Genomic DNA, 25653 nt, shown 5'->3' with positions numbered 1-25653 from the left:
ATGAACAGAGAAAAGCCATCACCGATTTCTTGATGATCCAAGTGGATGGGGGACTCCCCTTTTTAACTTCAATATCAACCAGTGGCAGCTCATATGTGACACCTGCCGTTTGCTCAGGCCCTTTGAGGAAGCCACATTATTAGTCAGTCGCCAGGATTACAGGTTGAACGACGTCCTTCCAATGCTTCATATCCTACAACACGTGTTGCTTTAGGGAACGCATCAACAAGCATCGCAGCAACACTGCTAATGGTTTCCTGTTGCATAGCGTATCCCGCCACCTGACTGAAGCTCATGCAAAAGACTTTAACTCCATCACTGCAACTCCAATTGAACACATCAGCAGTGATCAGTCCCACAGATACAGCACCCTGAGACGCAGGGAGAATTTTTGGATTCATTGTCTCCAGACTCTTTCACCCAGTGGACTGAATGAGATGATTGAGTGCAATTTGTGAGGCATCACTACTATACACATTATATTTATATATTTTCTATGCATTTTTCCTAATAATATTATTTTTATTCTCATTTTTATCTCTATTTCTTATTTATCTCACCTCATTTTCTGTCTCTGCCCATTGCCCCATCTCCCTCTCCCTCCCCCCTTCCCCCCTCCCCCCCCCCCACAATATACATTCATAATTACTTTGGTTTCCCCCCCCACTATTTTTTAGTGTCATAGCCGGCTGTTACATTTGCCATATATATATTTTATCTTCATTTTAATTTTAATTTTATTTTTATTTTTATTTTTATTTTCATTTTTATTTTTATTTTAGTTTTTTTTTTTTTTTTTTTTTTTTCTACCATCATAGATCGTTTTTCTGTTTCTGCCCATAGTTTCCCCCCCCCCCTTATTACTTTCCCTCCACCCCTTAAACCCCCCCCCCCCCCCCATTTTTCTCATTGCCACATCACTGGCTCTAGTTCAAGATGTCCATATTCAGTGACACTTTTATTGACGTCTATACACACTAACTACCACTGCATAGTCATCCTATACTATCATCCTGATATTTTCCCTCCTGTGGGTTCCAGCGAGGGACTTCAGTGCCTGTCATCACGGGTGAGCCGGCCTCCTGAGCGCTGCCCGTGACGCGCTGCGCCTCTGCGCGTCGTGCGTCTCCCGGGCAACGCTCTCTGGCCGGACGCTTCCGACAGACTGCATGGATACGCGTCTGTAGCAACGGCCACTTCCGCCGCACACTCCGGAGCTGCGGCCAGCGGCTCCAGATGCGCGCATATTACCTACTGTTCACCAATGATTTTATTTAGAGTTTTTGTAATAGCTCCATTTCATCAGGCTGTTCTATGTGTCAGAATAGGTTTTCATGTTTTGCATATCTATTTTGATGTATTTATCATGCCTTTACAGTATGTGCCCCTGTTTACTGTATTATGTTTACCCCTTATGTTTGGCGCCCATTTTAAGTGTATATATACCATGTAAGCACCACCAGTTGTTATCACTGATCTGAAGAAGGGGGCGCTGTCCCCCGAAACGCGTTATCTAGCCTGTATCCCTGCTTGCTATGATTCTACACCAATAAAGAAGCTATATCTTGCAAAATACTTCTGCCTCGGACTTTTCATCTTCATCTCACCAGGACAACAGCAGCGCCCTTTGAAAAAGGTTTTTTTCTTCCTTACCACTGCATACAACACGTGTTGGAAATGATGGCTGGTCAGGGCACTGGAGACGTGGTGCCTACATCTCAAGGCCACATGAGCCCTGTGGGGGGAGGACCACAGTGGAGCACAGTTTAGGTTTCACGAAATGGGTGGTTTTTTATAGTCATCTGACAGGAGAAGGAAGAGCAGCCAGAGGAGCTAAAGAGTTATGAGGAAGGCAAGACAGAGGACCTAGAAACACAGTGGCAGTATGCAGTTGAGATGGAGGCAGGGAGTCCCTCTGAGTCACTTGCACAAATGGCACGATGCATGCTTGCTTCTGTAGTGACCGCCGAATTGTCACCATTCGGCAGCGGGATGACTTCTGGCTCTCCACCTTATTTGACCCTCACTACAGGCACAAAATGATGGCCTTTTTAACCGCCACTGAGAGGACAAACTGACCTACTACATAGACATCCTACGTAGTCAGTTGGCTGATGCCTATTTGCGCCATCGTCAATCCTCTCACAGGTCTGACTCTGGGGCCCCTCTGTGCTCACCTTCCACTGCTATGGCTGCTTGGGAGGCGTGGGGTGGCAGGAGCAGTACCAGCTCCATCAGCAGCAGCCTGAGTCTACAGTCGCTGATGAGTAGCTTTCTTCACCTGTATAGTGAAGCAACTAATCAGCAGCAGGTAGACCAGGTGAACCAGCAGGTGGTGGCATACCTTGACATGACCATGCCAACACACTATGAAGATCCGCTGGACTTCTGGGCAGCCAAACTTGATTTGTAGACTAAAAAAAGACACAGACAGCACTCCGTAGTGTGATACCGTTTTCAACAGGAATAGATGTAGTAAAAGTGATGCTTACCACATCAAGTTACACTCCACCAAGTATAACTATGGAAAAGAGCAAAGGTTTTAGGTGCCTGCAGCCACTCCACGTCCAACTTCAATGTAAAAGCAAAGGTTTCCTCCAACGTATCGACGGGATTCAGAGGCGCTGGACACACAAACTGAAGGGATCTCAAGTTTATTCACCCATGATGCAACGCATTTCACAGTAAGACTGCTTCATCAGGCATACTCAGGTTCCTGAGTATGCCTGATGAAGCAGTCTTACTGTGAAACGCATTGCATCAGGGGTGAATAAACTTGAGATGCCTTCAGTTTGTGTGTCCAGTACCTCTGAATCCCTTCGATACGTTGGAGGAAACCTTTGCTTTTAAACTTCATGTGTGGCCGCATCTAGCAGAGTTTTCCCTGGAAAAGCTGTCCTGCCCGGCCAGTAGTGTGCCATCAGAGTGGGTGTTTAGTGCGGCGGGGGCCATAGTAACCCCAAGAAGAACTCATCTGTCCATAAAAAATGTGGAGAGACTGACCTTTGTGAAGATGAATCAGGCATGGATCAGCCAGGATTTCCACCCATCAATGCGTGATGTGTCAGAGTAGATTGACCATGGTGCCACACCAACACTTCACAAATATGGATAGTGCAAAACAGATTTAAGGTGCTGCTCCCCAGTTACATAAATTCCTCCACATCAGACCACAAATAAGTATTGAGGATATGCATTAGCTAAAACTTAAATTTTTTTTAATATCTAAGAGAAGGAAAGGTTTGCAAAAAACACCATGTGCCACCTACACCACCAAGTATTAATGTGATGCAAAGACCTCTAAAAGGTGGAAGGGAACAATGTATGGTACATTGTAACCGGTGGGGGTAAAAACATCCCCTGTAAGGCCCTACTCTCGCATTAATTACCTTCTTGACAAGTTTTACTTGCCCTAAAAAGGGTGGCCCCACACAGGAACCTCTCCCTATTTCCACCTACAAACACTGCCATTTCCCAGGGTTTTTAGGTGGAAATAGGGAGAGTTTTCCCCTATTTAGGGTGAGTAACACTTGCCAAGAAGGGAATTAATAGGGGCAAAGTAGGGCCTTACAGGGAAGTTTTTACCCCCACCTGCTACAATGAACAAAATGTTGTTCCCTTCCACCTTTTGGAGGCAAGTGTTACTCGTCCTAAAAAGGGCGGCCCCACACAGGAACCTCTCCCTTTTTCCACCTAAAAACCCTGGGAAATGGCAGTGTTTGTAGGTGGAATTAGGGAGAGGTTCCTGTGTGGGGCGGCCCTTTTTAGGGCGAGTAACACTTGCTAAGAAGGGAATTAATAGTGAGAGAGTAGGGCCTTACAGGGGGAGTTTTTATCCCCACCTGTTAAAATGGACCATACATTGTTCCCTTCCACCTTTTAGAGGTCTTTGCATCACATCAATACTTGGTGGTGTAGGTGGTACATGGTGTTTTTTGCACACCTTTCCTTTTGTTAAATAAAATAAAAAATTTGGGTACATATATTTTATCCTAAGAATATTATTCAAACTTAAGTTTTATGTAATGCAAATCCTCAATACCTAACACTAACACTTTTACAAAATAGACCATTTTCTTCTGCCTACCTGCCTTCTACTATACCGATCCTGTCACACACCCGATGCCACACATTTGATGCCAAGTTCTCCTTTTTTCACCCACCTTCGTCACTAGGTACTGGTATTGCCACCCAGCACCCCACTCTGTCACCGGGTCACTTTCAAGACTCCTGATGCTGCTGATGCCACCTCCAGGCTGTCTCATTCTGCCACCATATGTTCTCCTCATGCTGATGCCAACTCCAGGCTGTCTCATTCTGCCACCATATGTTCTCCTCATGCTGATGCCAGCTCCAGGCTTTCTCATACTGTTACCATATGGTCTCCCATGCAGATGCCAGCTCCAGGCTGTCTCATACTGCCACCATATGTTCTCCTCATGCTGATGCCAACTCCAGGCTGTCTCATTCTGCCACCATATGTTCTCCTCATGCTGATGCCAACTCCAGGCTGTCTCATTCTGCCACCATATGTTCTCCTCATGCTAATGCCAGCTCCAGGCTTTCTCATACTGCTACCATATGGCCTATTCATGCAGATGCCAGTTCCAGGCTGTCTCATACTGCCATCATATGTTCTCCAAATGCTGATGCCAGCTCCAGGCTGTCTCATACTGCCACCATATGTTCTTCTCATGCTGATGCCAGCTCCAGGCTGTCTCATACTACCACCATATGTTCTCCTCATACAGATGCCAGCTCTAGGCTGTCTCATACTACCACCATATGTTCTCTTCATGCTGATGCCAACTCCAGGCTGTCTCATACTGCCACCATATGTTCTCCAAATGCTGATGCCAGCTCCAGGCTGTCTCATACTGCCACCATATGTTCTTCTCATGCTGATGCCAGCTCCAGGCTGTCTCATACTACCACCATATGTTCTCCTCATACAGATGCCAGCTCTAGGCTGTCTCATACTACCACCATATGTTCTCCTCATGCTGATGCCAGCTCCAGGCTGTCTCATTCAGCCACCATATGTTCCCCTCATGCTGATGCCAGCTCTAGGCTGTGTCATTTTGCCACTATATGGTCTCCTCTTGCTGCTGCCAACTCCAGGCTGTGTCATTCTGCCAGATCATGGTCTCCTCATGCTGCTGCTGTCACCTCCAGGCTGTGTCACTGTGCCGCCATGTGATTTCTCTTTATTATAACCCATTAAAACATCAAAACCCAAATACATGAATTAATAAGGTTTATTAAAATCAATAATGATTCATCAAAACCTGTGTAGAGAAAATGTTGACCAGTTGCCCATAGCAATCAATCAGATCGCTTCTTTCATTTTTCAGAGGCCCATTTTAAAATGAAAGAAAGGATCTGATTGATTGCCGTGGGCAACTGGTCCACTTTTTCTCTGCACGTTTTAATAAATCTCCACCAATGTCCACTAAATTTGTGGTGTTGCACCACCCACTTGTCTAGGTATGTCTACCCTTCCCTGAACTATTTCCTGACCACCCCAGTTGCGTATACACAAACATTCATGTCCCCCCAACACGACCAGAGTTCCTGACCACTGGGTTAGAGTGAGTACATGTAAACATAAGGGGCAAGAGAGGGCAGTTTGTTTTATCACCCCCCAAACTGCAGGGTGTATTAAGGGTGTATTCATGTGTAGAATTTATCATGTAAAGTTATAGATTTACTATAACTTTGGAGCACATCTGGCATATCATAGTGACATATCCGAAGTTTTGATCAGTGGGGTCCGGTGCTGAGTGGTGCCTTTGAGTTTCTGATCAGCAGAAAAGAACTGTGGTCAGACCGGAAAAAAAAAAAGAACATTCTCTGGAGCATACAGCAGCTGAAAAGAACTGGAAGGATTAAGATTTTTTTTAAATAGAAGTAAATTACATATCTGTTTAACTTTCTGGCACCAGTTGATAAAAAAAAAAATTCTATTTTGGTAGCTAAATTGTCTACTCATTGGATATTTAAATTCTTTTTTTTTTTTTCTCCAAAGGTTACGCACAATCCAGAAAATGTATTTGATCTGCAGTTATTGGAGCCGACCGATCTACCCTCCGAAGATCTGGAATCCTTATTGAAGAGCACAGCGTTCCATCTGAAGAGGCTGGTAGATGAAAGAGATGAACAGTCCGATGTAAGAATCATCTACTATGGTTTGATGCTGACTTTAGGATTTCGTGCAATTTTATGCGCATATTACATTACACCATTTAATGCACAAACTTGTCAGATTACAAAAGATTTAAAAGCAATGGCCTGATGTGAATAAAATGTGCGGGGAAACATCCTGTAAAACATGGCAGAAAAAAAAAACTAAAAAAAAAATAGAGGCACATTTTTATTGCAAATACAAGTGTACTTTAGAGCCTCAAAATACAATGCCTGAACATTGTTTTAGTATTTTGTATTAGTTAAAACACTATACAACAGTGTTCCCCCAACCAGGTTGCCTCCAGCTGTTGCAAAACAACAACTCCCAGCATGCCAGGACAGCCACAGCCAACAGCTGGAGGCACCCTGGTTGGGGAATACTGTTGGGAAACATCACTATACAAAGTAAACCCACCACCAAACTAAAACTCCCACCATGTTCTGCAGCCATATCGGAGCTATATGTGACTTTTAAGTTCTATAGAGCTACACAGGGCATGCTGGGATTTGTAGTAAAGATGTCTGCCCTGGCACCAAGTCTGCCTTCCGGGAACATTAATAATATGGTTTAACATAGGATGTAACTTTATTCTGTATAATAAAGTTACATCCTATGCAGGGGAAAGCAGGTCTGTTGGCAGGAAATAGTTAACTACGATCTAATGGCATGTCTATAGGGGGGTGTACTATAGCAGCTGTTAATCTGATTCACAGCTTTGTGGCGCTTTGTCCCCTTCAGTCCGATGAATCACTGCATACCGCTGTGTAGAGAAGAGCTATAACTGGAGGTGCCATCATTACACAGCAATAGACGGTTACCTTGTCTGCTATATGAATATTTACAAGAGGATTGCAGGCATGTGTAAAATTGCACTGTACATTATAGTGCGCTGAATCATATACTGGTTGTTACAGTAACAGTTACTCCCTGGGCCCTTGTGCCTAAAGGGGCTCAAAGGCCCCTTGGCTACATAGGAAGATGGGTAGGTGGTAGGTGGGGGCCTTGATACAGATTTTGTACAGATTTTAGGTTGGCACCTAGAAGCTTTAAAGGGGTACACTGGTGAAAAACCTATATATTTTTTTAAATCAACTGGTGCCAGAACGTTAAACAGGTTTGTAAATTATTTCTATTTAAAAATCCTAACCCTCCCAGTACTTATCAGCTGCTGTATGCTCTGTCTTTTCTGTCTGACCACAGTGCTCTCTGCTGACACCTCTGTCTGTCTCAGGAACTGTCCAGAGCAGCATATGTTTGCTATGAGGATTTTCTCCTGCTCTGGACAGTTCCTGACATGGACAGAGGTGTCAACAGAGAGCACTGTGATCAGGCAGAAAAGAAATTCAAAAAGAAAATAACTTCCTGTGGAGCATACAGTAGCTGATAAGTGCTGGAAGGATTAAGATTTTTGAAATAGAAGTAATTTACAAATCTGTTTAACGTTCTGGCACCAGTTGATTTAAACTCCAAAAAAAAAAAATGAAACAAACTTTGCATGATCAATAGTACACACAATTATAAGAAACTCTGTAATATATTTTACAGAGCTGGTGGGCGGAGTGGCATTATGTCTGGCCATTATACAGTATAACTTGCATATGGTATTTTTCTGCAAATTTCTGCTCTGCATGCTTAATTTTTAATTTGTAGTTCTCACAGAGCAGGTGGGCAGTACTTCCTTTACCCCCTTCCTGAGGCTACATTCACATGCCTGAAACTGTGCAGAGTGTCCACTTGGAAAACACAGAGGTTTTTTTCTTTCTCCTCTTATCAAGCTTCTCCCCTCTTCCTGTGAGACTGTGTATTCCACTCTGAAAATCAGCTCAGCGGAAACCTGTGTCTGTCTGAGAAGCCAATATAAGACTAATGGTATGTTCACATGGTGGAAATTAGCACAGATATTTCAATGGGATACTGTGCACACAGCAAAATTTCCTCAGAAATCCTGATTCCGGTATCCACAGAAAGAATAGACTTGTCCACTCTTTCTGCGGATTCTGCTCGGAAATGCATTGTCCTCTATTTGACTGTGCATTTCAGAGCGATCCTAGCATCCGCTGGATCATACAAATGTATGGAATGTCCACCTGTGTTTTCTGGGCGGACATTCCACACAGTTTCAGCCATGTGAGCGTAGCTTCAGAAGGGGGGTTGAAGGAAGCTCTGCCCACCAGCTCTGTGAGAACTACAGATTAAAAATGAAGCTTGCAGAGCAGAAATTTGCAGAAAAATACCATATACAAGTTATATAATGGCCTGACATAATGCCACCCCTCATGTACACACAAAGGGCAGCTTATCTTGAAAAGTCAACTGAAATGATAGGTACCGTTAAAACTCAGATTTTTTTTCAAGGTCACTGCTAAAGAATACTTTTCATTTCACTGGTGAAAGAAAGTTCCACAATATTTCAATGTCAATACAATCTCTTTCCACTTAACACATTTTCCTCCCTCTGTGTAGCATCATATCTAGAACTTTTCCACTCCCTGCCCTACAAAAACTTTGATCCATCCTGAGAACATACCTTTTTCCATAGTAGACCTAGCCAAGGTCTAGTACTGTTCCAAAAATCACCTATTAACCTCTTGTATCTTCCCCCATAGTCCTTATAGACTGTAAGCTCCTATGGGAAAGGTTAGGTACATAGTTGTTAAATAGTTGGAAATGGACACAGGTCCGTCAAGCTCAACATATAATTCTACTATGTTTATCGAAAGCATAACTACTTCATAAAATACAATCTTTATTTTTATATACTGTATCTTAATAATATACAATAATTTATAGTAAGATAATATGGAAAATGAATTTAAAAAAAATCAAATACTAGTACAGGCTGTCCAGGTATCCACTATATACATTGCTAAGATCTATCTCTATACATTTCATCTCATGGGATAAACATTATTTGTGGTCAGGGCAACTATCAGAAAGACACTCATACCTAACTACCCCTAATCTACAACAGCTGCTAGAGTTTTGCCATGAGGGGAACCAAGGGTAGTGACAGGCGACTTATGTATACAATAAGCGGCTTGAAATGTGCCCTATCCAATGTAGGGTAAATATGGAGTAAAGCGAAGTATAAAGGAATAGAACTGAAAATGGGTGGGTAGAGTGGGACACTCCACAATGACGTCAGTGGTAGGTGAGACCTGAGCGCTTAAGAAGGGACAATGGCCCCTCCCCCAATTAAAAGCAAATATTTATCATGACAATAGAATCACAAATGACGTCAGTGAGGGTGACGCCTGCCGTTGCCTATGAGAGCAGCATAAATGAGTTGCCCCTCCAACAAATACGGCTAACATTTAGCCTATCACTTGCATTGGCTCCATAAATAACGTATCATGATTCCTCTAAGTCTCCAAATTTGGCCACCAGACGTACAAGTGTGCAACTAATCCCCTTACATCCAGACACTTTCACATAGCAAAAATCCAGATGGCTTACCAATAGCCTAAGATTTCCTTTACCAGCCCCGATGTACATTTTCTCAATACTATTGAGAATAGTATTGACCAAGCAACCCTTGATTAAGTATTGACGAAACCTACGTCGGGCCCGGTGGGGTCATATTAATGAGCTGCTATGTATATTTCTCTTTCTGAAAACCATAGACTACGTTTTTAATGGACACATTGGAAAGCCAAAAAGAAGGATAAAGAATACAATTATTTGGTTCAAAATACTGATGTAAACACAAGTAGCATTTACTATGAACATTGAAATGATCACTACAATCACAAGAAGGGTAGGTTCACATCTATTCCACAAATTGATATACCAAAACAATACCAATTTGGGATCGATGTTGCAAATGTTTTTGTGGTATACATTGGTATCTGTTTTAATGTTAAACTATAAAAACTGTACAAAACCTATACCGCACTATAAGTCACTATTATACATACACAAACATACAGGGGAAAAAAATGGGTCCAAGCTGACATACTTTTCACAACTCTTACTTAATGGAAGTCTATACATATACCACAGAATATGTTTTGGTACCATTGAAAACCAGTGTTTTCCAAACAGTGTGTCTTCAGCTGTTGCAAAACTACAACTCACAGCAAGCCTGAACAGCCTTTGGCTGTGTTTGGAAAAAAATGGTGTAAAGTATTTCCTGGTGTATTGCTGATGTGAAACTACCGTTACTTTAAAAAAGAAAAAAAAACTTGGACACATTAAATATTTTTTATAGACACTGGGAAAAAGTCCCCGATTTTTACAGACTGTCGAGAAATTTGCAGACAGTTGCGAAGTTGCGAGGTCGGTGCCAATCTCTGGATCAATGTCCCAGCTCCAGAACTCTAGTACCCATAACTTAGTTCTCTGCTTTTCAAGAAAGTCATCCAGACCCTTTTCTGTGCCAAGTTTAGCCTGTGTGCTATCTACCTACCTACCTACCTTTCTATCTATCTATTTATTTATTTAAAAAAATCAAAATAAAAGCAGCACATCAAGCAATAATAGATATAGGTAGATTCGGGGTGCTCGCATAGTTGGAGCCTGGGTCTACCGGTTCCTTAATCCAAATACGAAAAATAGGATGCAGCACACCACAAATTGCAATCAGGGGTGTTGGTTTATTCCATAACGTGCAGAGGACTGCACTTTATGGAATAAACCAACACCCCTGATTGCAATTTGTGGTGTGCTGCATCCTATTTTTCGTATCTATTTATTTATCTATTCTTTTATGTTGTATTACTATCTGTGAATGTTTTAGTGTCAAAAAGAGAAATTTAGCACAAAAAGAAAGAAAAAAGAAAGCTGCAAAAAAGTGCACACCCAATCAATAATTCATGTTATTACAAAAAAGTCTTTATTAAGTACAAAAAAAACACAATTATGAATAAAGACTTTTTTTTGTATTAACATGAATTATTGATTGGGTGTGCACTTTTTTGCAGCTTTCTTTTTTCATCTTTTTGTGCATTGTGATTTTGCTGCTAGTAGCACCCCTTATTATTATCACCTAGGTATGTTAGGTTGAGCCTCCCCTTCCCTTTTCTCTTATTTATTGAATAAGTATGATAAATGCAATACAGAACGATCAAACAGTAAGCAATGCAATGCCGATAAAAACAATACAATCAGCAGGGGATCTTTATGGGGCTTGGGAATAAGAACTATACAGTGGTCCCTCAAGTTACAATATTAATTGGTTCTGGGACGACCATTGTATGTTGAAACCATCGTATGTTGAGACCAGAACTCTATGGAAACCTGGTAATTGGTTCTGAAACCACCAAAATGTCATCCAAAAATAGGAAAGAGTGAGGATTAAAGATAAATAAGTAGATAACTAATATAGATAAAGCAAATCCTTACATATAAAAGTAAGAAAGATCTGCTGGGAGCTGTAAATCACTGTTATGTCAGTGTTTCCCAACCAGGGTGCCTCCAGCTGTTGCAAAACTACAACTCCCAGCATGCCCGGACAGCCAAAGGCTGTCCGGGCATGCTGGGAGTTGTAGTTTTGCAACAGCTGGAGGCAACCTCTTTGGGAAACACTGGTCTATGTAGAGGACAGAAGCTTCTTCAGGGTCCTGTACAGAACACGCAATGTCCTTAAAAAAGGAAAATGGAGCCGCCCTCACCTGGGGGGAGATTTATCAAAACCTGTGCAGAGGAAAACTTGCCCAGTTGCCTATAGCAACCAATCAGATTGCTTCTTTCATTTTTCATAGGCCTTCATAAAAATGAAAGAAGCAAGCTGATTGGTTGCTATGGGCAACTGGGCAAGTTTTCCTCTGCACAGGTTTTGATAAATCTCCCCCTTGGTGTCCAAAGGAGAAGCTAACCCTGGCACAGGTAAACAGTACAGAACATGTAATACCTCCCTGTACTGTAGGGGGTGCTACGAGACACCAGTTAGTGCATGCACTTTAGGAATACAGGGGTTTTATCAGTGAAATGTCCATTATGATTGGTCGGTTCTTCCGGCCATTGACACGTTTCGCAGATTCCATAGCATTGTATGTTGAGTCTGGTTTCAAGTTACAATGGTCCAGAAAAGACCATTGTATGTTTAAACTGTTGTATGTTGAGGCCATTGTAAGTTGAGGGATCACTGTATAGGCCTGTAGGAATTCTTGGGGCATCGGGGAGCCAGACAGTATAGCATTACACAGAGCAGTAATGTTTGGGACTAAAGAAGAGCTAAACTTTTTATAATACATTGCGGACAGATCATCGGGGCCTGGAGCTTTGCCAAGGCAGAGATCACACTGGTCACCTCTTCCTCCGGGATTACCGCATTGAGGGAATCGCGATCAGAGGAAGAAAGAAAGGGTAAAGAGACAGAGCGTAGGAAAGCATCCACTTCAGACTGAGAAGGAGGGGCAGTTCATTCAGCATAGACTGAAGAATAGAAAGAGTGAAATGTATCCTATATACGTGCAGGGTGAGAGGTGGACACACCTGGTCTAACATGAATACTGTGCACCTTATTCAGTCCTTGTTTCTGCTTCAACTTGGAAGCAAGCAGCTTTTAGTAGGTGGCTTTAGTCCACTTATAGTAGGTGGCTTTAGTCCACTTATAGTAGGTGGCTTTAGTCCACTTATAGTAGGTGGCTTTAGCCCACTTATAGTAGGTGGCTTTAGTCCACTTATAGTGGGTGGCTTTAGTCCACTTATAGTAGGTGGCTTTAGTCCACTTATAGTAGGTGGCTTTAGTCCACTTATAGAAGGTGGCTTTAGTCCACTTATAGAAGGTGGCTTTAGTCCACTTATAGTAGGTGGCTTTAGTCCACTTATAGTAGGTGGCTTTAGTCCACTTATAGTTGGTGGCTTTAGTCCACTTATAGTTGGTGGCTTTAGTCCACTTATAGTAGGTGGCTTTAGTCCACTTATAGTAGGTGGCTTTAGTCCACTTATAGTAGGTGGCTTTAGTCCACTTATAGTAGGTGGCTTTAGTCCACTTATAGTAGGTGGCTTTAGTCCACTTATAGTAGGTGGCTTTAGTCCACTTATAGTAGGTGGCTTTAGTCCACTTGTAGTAGGTGGCTTTAGTCCACTTGTAGTAGGTGGCTTTAGTCCACTTATAGTAGGTGGCTTTAGCCCACTTATAGTAGGTGGCTTTAGTCCACTTATAGTAGGTGGCTTTAGTCCACTTATAGTAGGTGGCTTTAGCCCACTTATAGTAGGTGGCTTTAGCCCACTTATAGTAGGTGGCTTTAGTCCACTTATAGTAGGTGGCTTTAGTCCACTTATAGAAGGTGGCTTTAGTCCACTTATAGTAGGTGGCTTTAGCCCACTTATAGTAGGTGGCTTTAGCCCACTTATAGTAGGTGGCTTTAGTCCACTTATAGTAGGTGGCTTTAGTCCACTTATAGAAGGTGGCTTTAGTCCACTTATAGTAGGTGGCTTTAGCCCACTTATAGTAGGTGGCTTTAGTCCACTTATAGTAGGTGGCTTTAGTCCACTTATAGTAGGTGGCTTTAGTCCACTTATAGTAGGTGGCTTTAGTCCACTTATAGAAGGTGGCTTTAGTCCACTTATAGAAGGTGGCTTTAGTCCACTTATAGTAGGTGGCTTTAGTCCACTTATAGTAGGTGGCTTTAGTCCACTTATAGTAGGTGGCTTTAGTCCACTTTTAGTAGGTGGCTTTAGTCCACTTTTAGTAGGTGGCTTTAGTCCACTTTTAGTAGGTGGCTTTAGTCCACTTATAGTAGGTGGCTTTAGTCCACTTATAGTAGGTGGCTTTAGTCCACTTATAGTAGGTGGCTTTAGTCCACTTTTAGTAGGTGGCTTTAGTCCACTTTTAGTAGGTGGCTTTAGTCTACTTTTAGTAGGTGGCTTTAGTCCACTTTTAGTAGGTGGCTTTAGTCCACTTATAGTAGGTGGCTTTAGTCCACTTATAGAAGGTGGCTTTAGTCCACTTATAGTAGGTGGCTTTAGTCCACTTATAGTAGGTGGCTTTAGTCCACTTATAGTAGGTGGCTTTAGTCCACTTTTAGTAGGTGGCTTTAGTCCACTTTTAGTAGGTGGCTTTAGTCCACTTATAGTAGGTGGCTTTAGTCCACTTATAGTAGGTGGCTTTAGTCCACTTATAGTAGGTGGCTTTAGTCCACTTATAGTAGGTGGCTTTAGTCCACTTATAGTAGGTGGCTTTAGTCCACTTATAGTAGGTGGCTTTAGCCCACTTATAGTAGGTGGCTTTAGCCCACTTATAGTAGGTGGCTTTAGTCCACTTATAGTAGGTGGCTTTAGCCCACTTATAGTACGTGGCTTTAGTCCACTTATAGTACGTGGCTTTAGTCCACTTTTAGTAGGTGGCTTTAGTCCACTTTTAGTAGGTGGCTTTAGTCCACTTTTAGTAGGTGGCTTTAGTCCACTTTTAGTAGGTGGCTTTAGTCCACTTATAGTAGGTGGCTTTAGTCCACTTATAGAAGGTGGCTTTAGTCCACTTATAGTAGGTGGCTTTAGTCCACTTATAGTAGTTGGCTTTAGTCCACTTATAGTAGGTGGCTTTAGCCCACTTATAGTAGGTGGCTTTAGCCCACTTATAGTAGGTGGCTTTAGTCCACTTATAGTAGGTGGCTTTAGTCCACTTATAGTAGGTGGCTTTAGTCCACTTTTAGTAGGTGGCTTTAGTCCACTTTTAGTAGGTGGCTTTAGTCCACTTTTAGTAGGTGGCTTTAGTCCACTTATAGTAGGTGGCTTTAGTCCACTTATAGTAGGTGGCTTTAGTCCACTTATAGAAGGTGGCTTTAGTCCACTTATAGTAGGTGGCTTTAGTCCACTTATAGTAGGTGGCTTTAGTCCACTTATAGTAGGTGGCTTTAGTCCACTTATAGTAGGTGGCTTTAGTCCACTTATAGTAGGTGGCTTTAGTCCACTTATAGTAGGTGGCTTTAGTCCACTTATAGTAGGTGGCTTTAGTCCACTTATAGTAGGTGGCTTTAGTCCACTTATAGTAGGTGGCTTTAGTCCATTTATAGTAGGTGGCTTTAGCCCACTTATAGTAGGTGGCTTTAGCCCACTTATAGTAGGTGGCTTTAGTCCACTTATAGTAGGTGGCTTTAGCCCACTTATAGTAGGTGGCTTTAGTCCACTTATAGTAGGTGGCTTTAGCCCACTTATAGTAGGTGGCTTTAGTCCACTTATAGAAGGTGGCTTTAGTCCACTTATAGTAGGTGGCTTTAGCCCACTTATAGTGGGTGGCTTTAGTCCACTTATAGTGGGTGGCTTTAGTCCACTTATAGTGGGTGGCTTTAGCCCACTTATAGTGGGTGGCTTTAGCCCACTTATAGTGGGTGGCTTTAGTCCACTTATAGTGGGTGGCTTTAGTCCACTTATAGAAGGTGGCTTTAGTCCACTTATAGTAGGTGGCTTTAGCCCACTTATAGTAGGTGGCTTTAGTCCACTTATAGTAGGTGGCTTTAGTCCACTTATAGTAGGGGGCTTTAGTCCACTTATAGTAGGTGGCTTTAGTCCACTTATAGAAGGTGGCTTTAGTCCACTTATAGTAGGTGGCTTTAGTCCACTTTTAGTAGGTGGCTTTAGTCCACTTATAGTAGGTGGCTTTAGCCCACTTATAGTAGGTGGCGTTAGTCCACTTATAGTAGGTGGCTTTAGTCCACTTATAGTAGGTGGCTTTAGCCCACTTATAGTAGGTGGCTTTAGCCCACTTATAGTAGGTGGCTTTAGTCCACCTCAAGGCTTTCTCTGTAATATCCAACAGGGCGGCATTCAGCTGCAATCTGTGAATGTTTTCTTATGTAACGTACCACAGAAAACGTTGACACAATAAACAAATGATTGAATAAATAAGAACAACATTCATATGTGAGAGATTGTCTGCGTTGGACAATCACAATTAGAGATGAGCGAACTTACAGTAAATTTGATTCGTCACAAACTTCTCGGCTCGGCAGTTGATGACTTTTCCTGCATAAATTAGTTCAGCTTTCAGGTGCTCCGGTGGGCTGGAAAAGGTGAATACAGTCCTAGGAGACTCTTTCCTAGGAATGTATCCACCTTTTCCAGCCCACCGGAGCACCTGAAAGCTGAACTAATTTACGCAGGATAAGTCATCAACTGCCGGGCCAAGAAGTTCGTGACGAATCGAATTTACTGTAAGTTCGCTCATCTCTAATCACAATGTATCTCGTAGCTGAACCAATTTTACAGTATTATTTGCCACAGGACTTATTCTCTCACTTGCTTCTAGACAATTACAGAGCTGACAGAAGAAAGAGACTCCCTCCACTTCACACCTCTACCACCATCGGCACAGTCTCCCTCCGGATCCCCAGGCATGAGGCGGACTGAGAGCAGACAGCACCTGTCAGTGGAGCTTGCAGAAGCCAAGGCGAAAATTAGGGGGCTGAGGCAGGAGCTGTGAGTATTCCCTGAGGTTGCATTTCAGCCATATTGCTGTTTTTATCCAGAATGTTATATACAGTTATCACTTGTATGGTATTTAGGAAAAATGTTATCTAGCACTTTTAGGAGTCCCGAGCCTTGGTAGTCCCAACCATATCAATACTTATATACAGCAATTCTGTTTATTAGTTACATACATATACATGAATGTTAATGGCAGACTCCATTGTTCCCAAAACTGATTGCCAGGCCCTGATTTTTAGTGGAGAGGTGAGCTATAATATCTCTGGTTACTCTCCATAATACTGAATGGGCAATATGGCTCCAGGGTGGATCCTTATTTTAAACTTATTTTAAAGGGATACTTATTTTTTGAATCAATTTTGTACATTTGTAAATGTTTTTGTTTTATTTTAACTCAAGCCTTACCATTTGATTTATGCTCTGAAGGAAATTGTGTAGTTATTTCTAGTCCAAAACAGTGCTCCCTGCTGCCACCTGTGTCCATGTCAGGAACTGTCTGGAGCAGGAGAACATGGAGATTAGCTCTATGGGTTTGCTCTTCGTCTGGACAGTTCCAAACACAGACTGAGATGGCTGCAGTGAGCACTGTTTTGGACTGGAAAAAAAACTAAATGAACTCCTCTAGGTCATCCAGCATCTGATAAATACTGAAAGGCTTTATAAATGAAAGTATTTAAAACGGTCCTCCGGATTAAAAAAAAATATATATATATTTTTCAAATGAACTGGTAACTTCTATTTAAAAATCTTAAGCCTTCCAGTACTTATCAGCTGCTGTATGCTCCACAGGAAGTTGTGTAGTTCTTTCCAGTCTGACCACAGTGCTCTCTGCTGCCACCTCTGTCCCTGTCAGGGACTGTCCAGAGCAGGAGCAAATCCCCATAGCAAACCTATCCTGCTCTGGACAGTCCCTGACAGGGACAGAGGTGGCAGCAGAGAGCACTGTGGTCAGACTGGAAAGAACTACACAACTTCCTCTTGAGCATACAGCAGCTGATACGTACTGGAAAGAATAAGTAATTTACAAATCTGCTTAACTTTTTGGCACCAGTTGATTTGAAAAAAAAATAAAATAAAAAAAAATAAAAATGTTTTCTTCCGGCTTATCCCCTTTAACAAATGTGTATAACTTTCTGACTTCAGTTAATTTAAAAAAAATAACATTTCTCTGAAGTACCCCTTTAAAAGCTATTCAGGTATTGAAGAATGCATCTTATGCATTTGAGTAGTAAGTATCTTATACTCATGGCAATGTCCATATGGCGGGACTCTATTTGCTGCTGTACAGTGCTTTGACGAGTGCCATATTTATGGTTCTATTGCTTCTACAGAAGAAAATGCTCTACATATATATATATATATATATATATATATATATATATATATATATATTATATATAGTATCTGATGCCGCTTTATGTCTGATTAACACAGAAAAAAGCCTCGGAGGCATATATAGGTACAGTAAAGGCTTAAACACTCTTGTATACCAAACAGAATTGTAATAGGACATGTGTGAAGCCTTAGGTGTATGGAACAAAAAATGTCCCTTCTTCCCCTTTAGATGAAGTGCTTCTTTTTATTCAATAATTACTTTTAAATGCGCCTGTTTAAAACAAGGCTCATACATAGACATGAAGCAGGGCGGCTGTGAGGAGATGAATAAGTAGGGCTGAGGCCCTTTCTCTTAGGCTGCTGTTCTCCACCCTTTCTGTAAATTTTGCGCACAGCTGCACTTGGGGAAATTAGGCTGAAGATTGCAGTTATTATGTTGATTGACACTTAATAGATAGCCTAAACATTTAACGCCAATGTGCTCTCGTAATTTGGTGCAGGCCTTCATAGTCTGGAGATAAAAACCTATAATTAGACATGTAAACGAAGGCTGTTTTTTTCCCTTGGCTTTGAAATCTCACCCTTTCTGGTCCGGGAGATGCGGTGTTACCCCTCCGTTTTGCAGAGCGGTGGTTTCCTTCTTCTGCGCTGAAGGAGTTACATTCGTGCAATCAGCCCCCCACTGTTCTTCGGAGAAGGGAATAATAAATGTAATGGCCTTGTTTGTTCTGGAGAAGTCAAAAATGTATTCATTATACCGCATGCCTGCTCATATTGACCTTGATGAGCCCTGGATTTTGTTTTTTGTTACATTTTGGCTAATTTCTTTTGTCCTTTATTGCCAGTTTATACAATCTTCGTTCCCACTTTACCGCTAATGACATCACTCAATCCTGAAACACACTCCGTTTTTAAGTATGGTCCCTTATGACTCAATCCCTTACGTCAATGTTTATCAACCAATGTGTCTTCAGCTGTTGCAAAACTACAACTCCCAGCATGCTGGGAGTTGTAGTTTTGCAGCAACTGGAGACACACTGTTTGGAAAACACTGCCTTACATACCCCCATCTTATTCTTATTTTGCTACGATTTATGCAATTTTGTATTGCAACCATTATTTAAATTAAGTTAAAAAAATACCTGTCATATCCCACAACAACAAAAATGTTACTAATCCTGATCTTGTACATATATTTTTCATGTGTCTAGCATCGATATCTCTCTCACAAATACCTTTTGTCAGTTGCTCACCTGGTTTGTCATCCTGTCCTTTGGAGGTGGAATGTCCTCACTCTGTATGACTCCTCTTCCTCCCTGAGCCTGCTGTGCTGTGCTGGGTCTCTTCATCCAATCACTTCAGGCTGCTCTGTAACCCCCTCCTCTCTGTTTTCATGCTGAACTCTGATAGGACAGGAGTGAGCACAGAGCTCACTCTGTTCTCCCCCATAAGAAATTAGTGTACAGGAGAATACTACTGTGCACATCGCATCTTTGAAACAGAAAATAAACTGTATGCTGCTGTATGAAACTTGTGGTGTACAGAGCGCCCAATCACTGATCTATACAAAACGTATGACAGATTCATCCTTCATGTCATGTCATCTGTCAGTGACTTTCGGAGAGTGGTTTTCAAAGTGCGGCCCACCATATGTTGCAAAACTACAACTCCCAGCATGCCCAGAGAGCCAACGGCTTGTAGTTTTGCAACATTTGGAGGGCCTCGGTTTGGAGACCACTGCTTTAGGAGGACATAATAAGGATACTGCAGTGACCTACGCAGCTCCCTTTCTTGACAATGGGTTGTCCTGACCCCAATAATTTTTTTCAAACAAATTCAGACTATACTCAAAAATCATTGTAAAAAGCCCCTTTCACACTGCTGTTATGACACGGCAGTGTGACGCCTGTCAGGGGAGCCGAGGAGAATAGCGGGAGAAAAAATACTGCTTGTGCCGTCTTTTTCTCTTTGTTGCCTGTTGTGCCCCGTCATGGGAACGGCCGATAAAGGCACACACACAAAAAAAAAAGACTTAAATGGCCGTTCTTGAAAAGGGGGAACGGCAGTGTGAAAGGGGCCAAAGCGTGACAGCAGTCAGATTGCAGATGGAACATACTCTATATATTACAAATATTTGTATAATTTTCACTTAAATGGAAAAAAATAAATAAATAAATAAACAGCTCCAAAGAGCATTAAAGGGGTACTCCGGCACTAAGACATCTTATCCCCTATCCAAAGGATAGGGGATACGATGCCTGATCGCTGGGGACCCCCGTGATCTTCCACGCCGCACCCCGTTAGAATCAGCCACCAGAGCGTGCTCACTCCGGGTCTGATTACTGGCGATCATGGGGACGAAGCATAGTGATGTCACGGCTCCGCCCCCATGTGACGTCACGCTCTGCCCCCTCAATGCAAGCCTATGGAGGGGGTGTGACAGTGAGCACGCTCCGGGGGCTGATTCTAATGGGGTGCGGCGTGGAAGATCACGGGGGTCCCCAGCGGAGGGACCCCCGCGATCAGGCATCTTATCCCCTATACTTTGGATAGGACATAAGATGTCTTAGTGCCGGAGTACCCCTTTAAGTCCCAATATTGTAATCTGATCTGTGTTAATAAGGCCCAAAGTGGAGTTCAGTATTAGGCTGTGTTCACACGCTGTAATTCCCACTCAGTAAATAGGATTCTACTGCGCTGTGCACATGGCAGAATTTCCACGGCAGAAACATCTGCTCCAGAAATTCCAATTCTGGCCTCTGCAGAAAGAATTGACATCAATTCTTTCTGCTAAATCTGCTCAGAAATGCATTGCCATCTATGGAGAAGGCGCATTTCTGAGCGGCCCTAGCGCCATCATGTTCTGCCAGCGCCCATGTGAACATAGCCTTACTGGTACAGTCACGTGCAAGATCTTCTGCAGATCTGATGCTGTGTTTAATCCTGTACTGTACGTGTGAAAAGATTTTAATTAGAAAGCTGTATATTACAGACAATTATATTACAGACCATTATTCACTCTATGTTAATTGGTTGACTTTCAGTTAACACCTACGTGAAAACTATTTTCTGTGTTACTGTTTGCCAACAAATTGTCATTTATTACTTCTATGAAGTCTGCATGGTTAGTGTCCCGGGAGGCCTGTGAGTGTCTGCCGCTGCTTTCTGGAGGTATTGATTGCCAGAAATAATGCTGAGACAGCTCAAGCTGTGGCTGGCTAGAAGCTTTATGTTTCCTGTTGTATCATTAGGAGAATTGTTTAATGGTTAAAGTACGGGAACCACACCGCAGGATCAGTATTCACTTTTACCAATATACTACACATTCTCTCGCCTAAAGAAGCTCTCCTGGAATTTTTTCCCCTCCCTCTGTAAGTATTGTGAGGGTTAAATGAGCACTGTCTGAATCAAAAACTTTAAATATATTTTACATCTTTGTAAAACATTAACCTGTCTGATATAATTCATAAAAAATGTATCTCCTGTTTATAGAAATCATGGCTTATTAAAAAAAAGACTACTAGGGGTCCCCATACTATCCAGGACATAATCCTGTCTGGCTGCAGCATCATCCTTGTCCCAGATGAAGCACAGACTGAGACAAAGTGAGGGCAGGACTAGCACTCCTCTGTGCTCACTCCTGTCTATCAGACTGCAGAATGGAAACAGAGAGGAGGGGGTTACAGACCAGTCTGCAGTGACTGGATGAAGAGATTCAGCACAGCAGACTTAGGGAGGAGGTGAGTGAGGGCAGGCTCAGTTCTTGCCTCGGACATGCCCCTTCCTGAGCAGTGGATGTCAGAATGAGTGAGCAGCAGAACAGAGGGATTTGTGAGCCAAATTCAGACTAAAAAACAAAAAAGACATGTAAAGAGTCTGCAAGAGCTATTGAGTAACATATATAAGCATTATTTTTTTTTCTGTGATATGACAGGTACGCTTTAATGGCCGCCCAGTCCCCTTTCTTAACGGGCGGTTCTGTTTCTGACTTGGTTGCCGCCATTCTTGTTGTGGGGACCACAATCAGTTGTTGTGGGGACCACAATCAGTTTCTCAATAAAAGGAGACTCACATTGAACATTTCATTGAGATTGTCTCAAGGGTGCCTCTAAACGATAGTGTCATTGAAGTTAGAGATGAGTGATGGAAATCAGTGGCTGCATAGGACATTGTATGAGAAAACTTCCTGTTTATACAAAAATAATACAAATAATACAATAATTCTGTAAGGCTCCTTATATAAATGTAACTGTTGTGGGGCTGTAAGGCACCGATCACATCATGTTCCGGGCTCTGATACTGGTAGATGTTGGATACCTTAAAAATGATATTCTGACTTCTATTGCTCCATACCCATGGCATAGATTTTAATAGACCAAATGTAGTCTACTAGTGATTACATTCGTTCTGGTTTACGAATGTGTATGTTCTTTTTGTCGGTACACGTTCAGGAAACAGAAACAATGCATTCACTAGTACATATATCTGGTCTATTAAAGTCTACAGTTACAGTTAGAGATGAGCGAACTTACAGTAAATTCGATTCGTCACGAACTTCTCGGCTCGGCAGTTGATGACTTTTCCTGCATAAATTAGTTCAGCTTTCAGGTGCTCCGGTGGGCTGGAAAAGGTGGATACAGTCCTAGGAGACTCTTTCCTAGGACTGTATCCACCTTTTCCAGCCCACCGGAGCACCTGAAGGCTGAACTAATTTACGCAGGAAAAGTCATCAACTGCCGAGCCGAGAAGTTTGTGATGAATCGAATTTACTGTAAGTTCGCTCATCTCTAGTTACAGTATACACTGCCATATGCCAGTGACCCAACTCGGATTTGTTTATGTGAATGGGTCTTGACAGACAGAACAGAGAAAAACAGTGTGAACAGAGCTTTTTGTCATATGTAGTAGATATGATAAATAATAACGTGGATTTGTTTATAAACTCAGTGTTTTATTTATTTAAAGGGAAGAAAAGACGGAACAATTCCTGGATGTAAAACAAGAGGTCGCACAACTGGAATCTGAGCTCAAGAGACTGCAGCAAGAGGTCAGAGGTTTTCATGATTTGGATCTATTTGTAATGTTTTCATTGAATCAAATAGAAAGTAAGAAAGAGTGGCACTTACCAGATGTTGATGCTGAAGGTTTTCTCTTTCATAATGTGCCGTGTAGAATAACATTAAAAGCAGGATGCCGATAGCACATGCATGGTTACAGCCATATGGTATGCTGGGTGTACTTCTTCACATGTACTTCTTCAGATTTACTTTTTCAATGTAGTCTGAAAAAGTATGCAGCAATTCCAATAAAATATCGATTTTATGCGTAATTGAACAGCATAAAAATCTTTTGCAGATAGCACTCACAGCACACCACCTAGCCAGTGATACACAGCAACATGGACGCGTTTCGAGCGCATGCGCTCGAAACGCGTCCATGTTGCTGTGTATCACTGGCTAGGTGGTGTGCTGTGAGTGCTTTCTGCAAAAGATTTTTATGCTATTCAATTACAAATAAAATCAATGTTTTATTGGAATTGCTGGATCCACTTCAAATTCTTTCATATACTAAGCATCAAGCTGGGCCGGGCTGAGGATCCGTGCAAAACCATTGGGAGGTGAGCTAAAGATTTTCCTTTAGTTTCATTGAAAAAGTATGCCCAGTGTACAATACAGCTGTAACCATGCCTGTGCTATTGGCATCAGTACTCCCCTGCTTTTTATATTGTTCTACACTACACATAAATAAAGAGAAAACCTTCTGCATCAAGATCTGCTGAGTGCCACTCCTATTTTCTATCTGGTTGGATTTATGGACTTTACTTCTCGCAGCAGGTGCATGTGATCTCAGAGTCTGCAAAGAGCAGTATGCCTATTAATCCTATGGTGTTGTGTGGATCACATAGAATTGCTGCTGTGCGGAGTGCTGCTTCACATTGAAATATTTTCATAGATATGATGAGGAAGTGGCAAAATAGTAGAGATTTATCAAAACTATTTTTTCTGCAGATTACACTCGTAGATGCATTGCCGTCCATGAGACGGCGCATTTCCAAGCGGTCCTAGCGTCCACCAGATCGTGCAAATCTGTGGAATGTCCGCCTGTGATTGCTCACAATGTGTCACCCTTTTAAATATAGAAGCAGATCACTGACTATTTTTGTACCATAGAAGTCAACTGCTTAATCATGTTTATGTCATTGTGCAGTATCCCAGTACACTTGTGGTTTGCTGAGTGAAAGGCCAGGCTGTTAAAACTGCATGTTGGTTAACCCCTTAAGGACCCAGCCATTTTACACCTTAGGACCCGGCCATTTTTTGTACATCTGACCACTGTCACTTTAAACATTAATAACTCTGGAATGCTTTTAGTTATCATTCTGATTCCGAGATAGTTTTTTCGTGACATATTCTACTTTAACTTAGTGGTAACATTCTTTGGTAACTTGCATCCTTTCTTGGTGAAAAATCCCAAAATTTGATGAAAAATTTGAAAATTTTGCATTTTTCTAACTTTGAAGCTCTCTGCTTGTAAAGAAAATGGATATTCCAAATATTATTTTATTTTATTCACATATACAATATGTCTACTTTATATTTGCATCATAAAATTGACGAGTTTTTACTTTTGGAAGACATCAGAGGGCTTCAAAGTTCAGCAGCAATTTTCCAATTTTTCACAAAATTTCCAAAATCTCAATTTTTCAGGGACCAGTTCAGGTTTGAAGTGGATTTGAAGGGTCTTCATCTTAAAAAATACCTCACAAATGACCCCATTATAAAAACTGCACCCCCCAAAATATTCAAAATGACATTCAGTCAGCATTTTAACCCTTTAGGTGTTTCACATGAATAGCAGCAAAGTGAAGGAGAAAGTTCACAATTTCCATTTTTTACACTCGCATGTTCTTGTAGACCCAATTTTTGAATTTTTACAAGGGGTAAAAGGAGAAAATGTATACTTCTATTTGTAGCCCAATTTCTCTCGACTAAGCACATACCTCATATGTCTATGTAAAGTGTTCGGCGGGCACAGTAGAGGGCTCAGAAGGGAAGGAGCGACAAGGGGATTTCGGAGCGTACGTTTTTCTGAAATGGTTTTTGGGGGCATGTTGCATTTAGGAAGCCCCTATGGTACCAGAACAGCAAAAAATCCCCACATGGCATACCATTTTGGAAACTAGACCCCTTGGGGAACGTAACAAGGAATAAAGTGAGCCTTAATACCCCACAGGTGTTTCACGACTTTTGCATATGTAAAAATTTTTTTTTTAAATTTCAATACAATGTGTGCTTCCCCCCCCCAAATTTCACATTTTTGCAAGGGTTAATAGCAGAAAATAGCCCCCAAAATTTGTAACCCCATCTCTTCTGAGTATGGAGGTACCCCATAAGTTGACATGAAGTGCACTATGGGCGAACTACAATGCTCAGAAGAGAAGGAGTCATATTTGGCTTTTTGAGAGCAAATTTTGCTCGGGGGCATGTCGCATTTAGGAAGCCCCTATGGTGCCAGGACAACAAAAAATACCCACATGCCATACCATTTTGGAAACTAGACCCCTTGAGGAACGTAACAAGGAATAAAGTGAGCCTTAATACCCCACAGGGGTTTCATGACTTCTGCATACGTAAAAAAAAAATAAAAAATTTTCACTAAAATGTGTGTTTCCCCCCCCAAATTTCACATTTTTGCAAGGGTTAATAGCAGAAAATACCCCCCAAAATTTGTAACCTCATCTCTTCCGAGTATGGAGGTACCCC

The 25653-nt window shown here is 41.9% G+C and overlaps 1 protein-coding gene and 1 long non-coding RNA gene across 12 annotated transcripts in view; one reads left to right on the top strand and one right to left on the bottom strand.

Moving 5' to 3' along the window:
- CCDC88A (coiled-coil domain containing 88A) overlaps positions 1-25653 on the top strand; it is a 215999-nt gene that overhangs the window by 119635 nt on the left and 70711 nt on the right. For all 10 annotated transcript variants that reach the window (XM_056567799.1, XM_056567798.1, XM_056567803.1 and 7 more), the window contains 3 exons: positions 6029-6169; positions 16377-16546; positions 22856-22937. In XM_056567799.1, the coding sequence (XP_056423774.1) occupies positions 6029-6169; positions 16377-16546; positions 22856-22937 (393 nt within the window). The remainder of the gene's footprint in view (positions 1-6028; positions 6170-16376; positions 16547-22855; positions 22938-25653) is intronic.
- Positions 6016-11902, bottom strand: LOC130362783 (uncharacterized). 2 transcript variants are annotated; one of them, XR_008891565.1, is made up of 3 exons: positions 11800-11902; positions 8715-8813; positions 6016-6139 (listed from the first exon to the last, which is right to left on the bottom strand). It is a non-coding gene; the product is annotated as an uncharacterized LOC130362783 (long non-coding RNA). The 2 variants fall into 2 exon arrangements; XR_008891566.1 differs by lacking the exon at positions 11800-11902 and adding an exon at positions 11531-11658.

The sequence above is a fragment of the Hyla sarda genome, chromosome 3 (genome assembly GCF_029499605.1).
Source record: "Hyla sarda isolate aHylSar1 chromosome 3, aHylSar1.hap1, whole genome shotgun sequence".
In the NCBI taxonomy this organism is placed as follows: Eukaryota; Metazoa; Chordata; class Amphibia; order Anura; family Hylidae; genus Hyla; species Hyla sarda.
The sequence above is the reverse complement of the archived record's forward strand: the minus strand, read 5'-3'. Positions and strand labels throughout refer to the sequence as shown.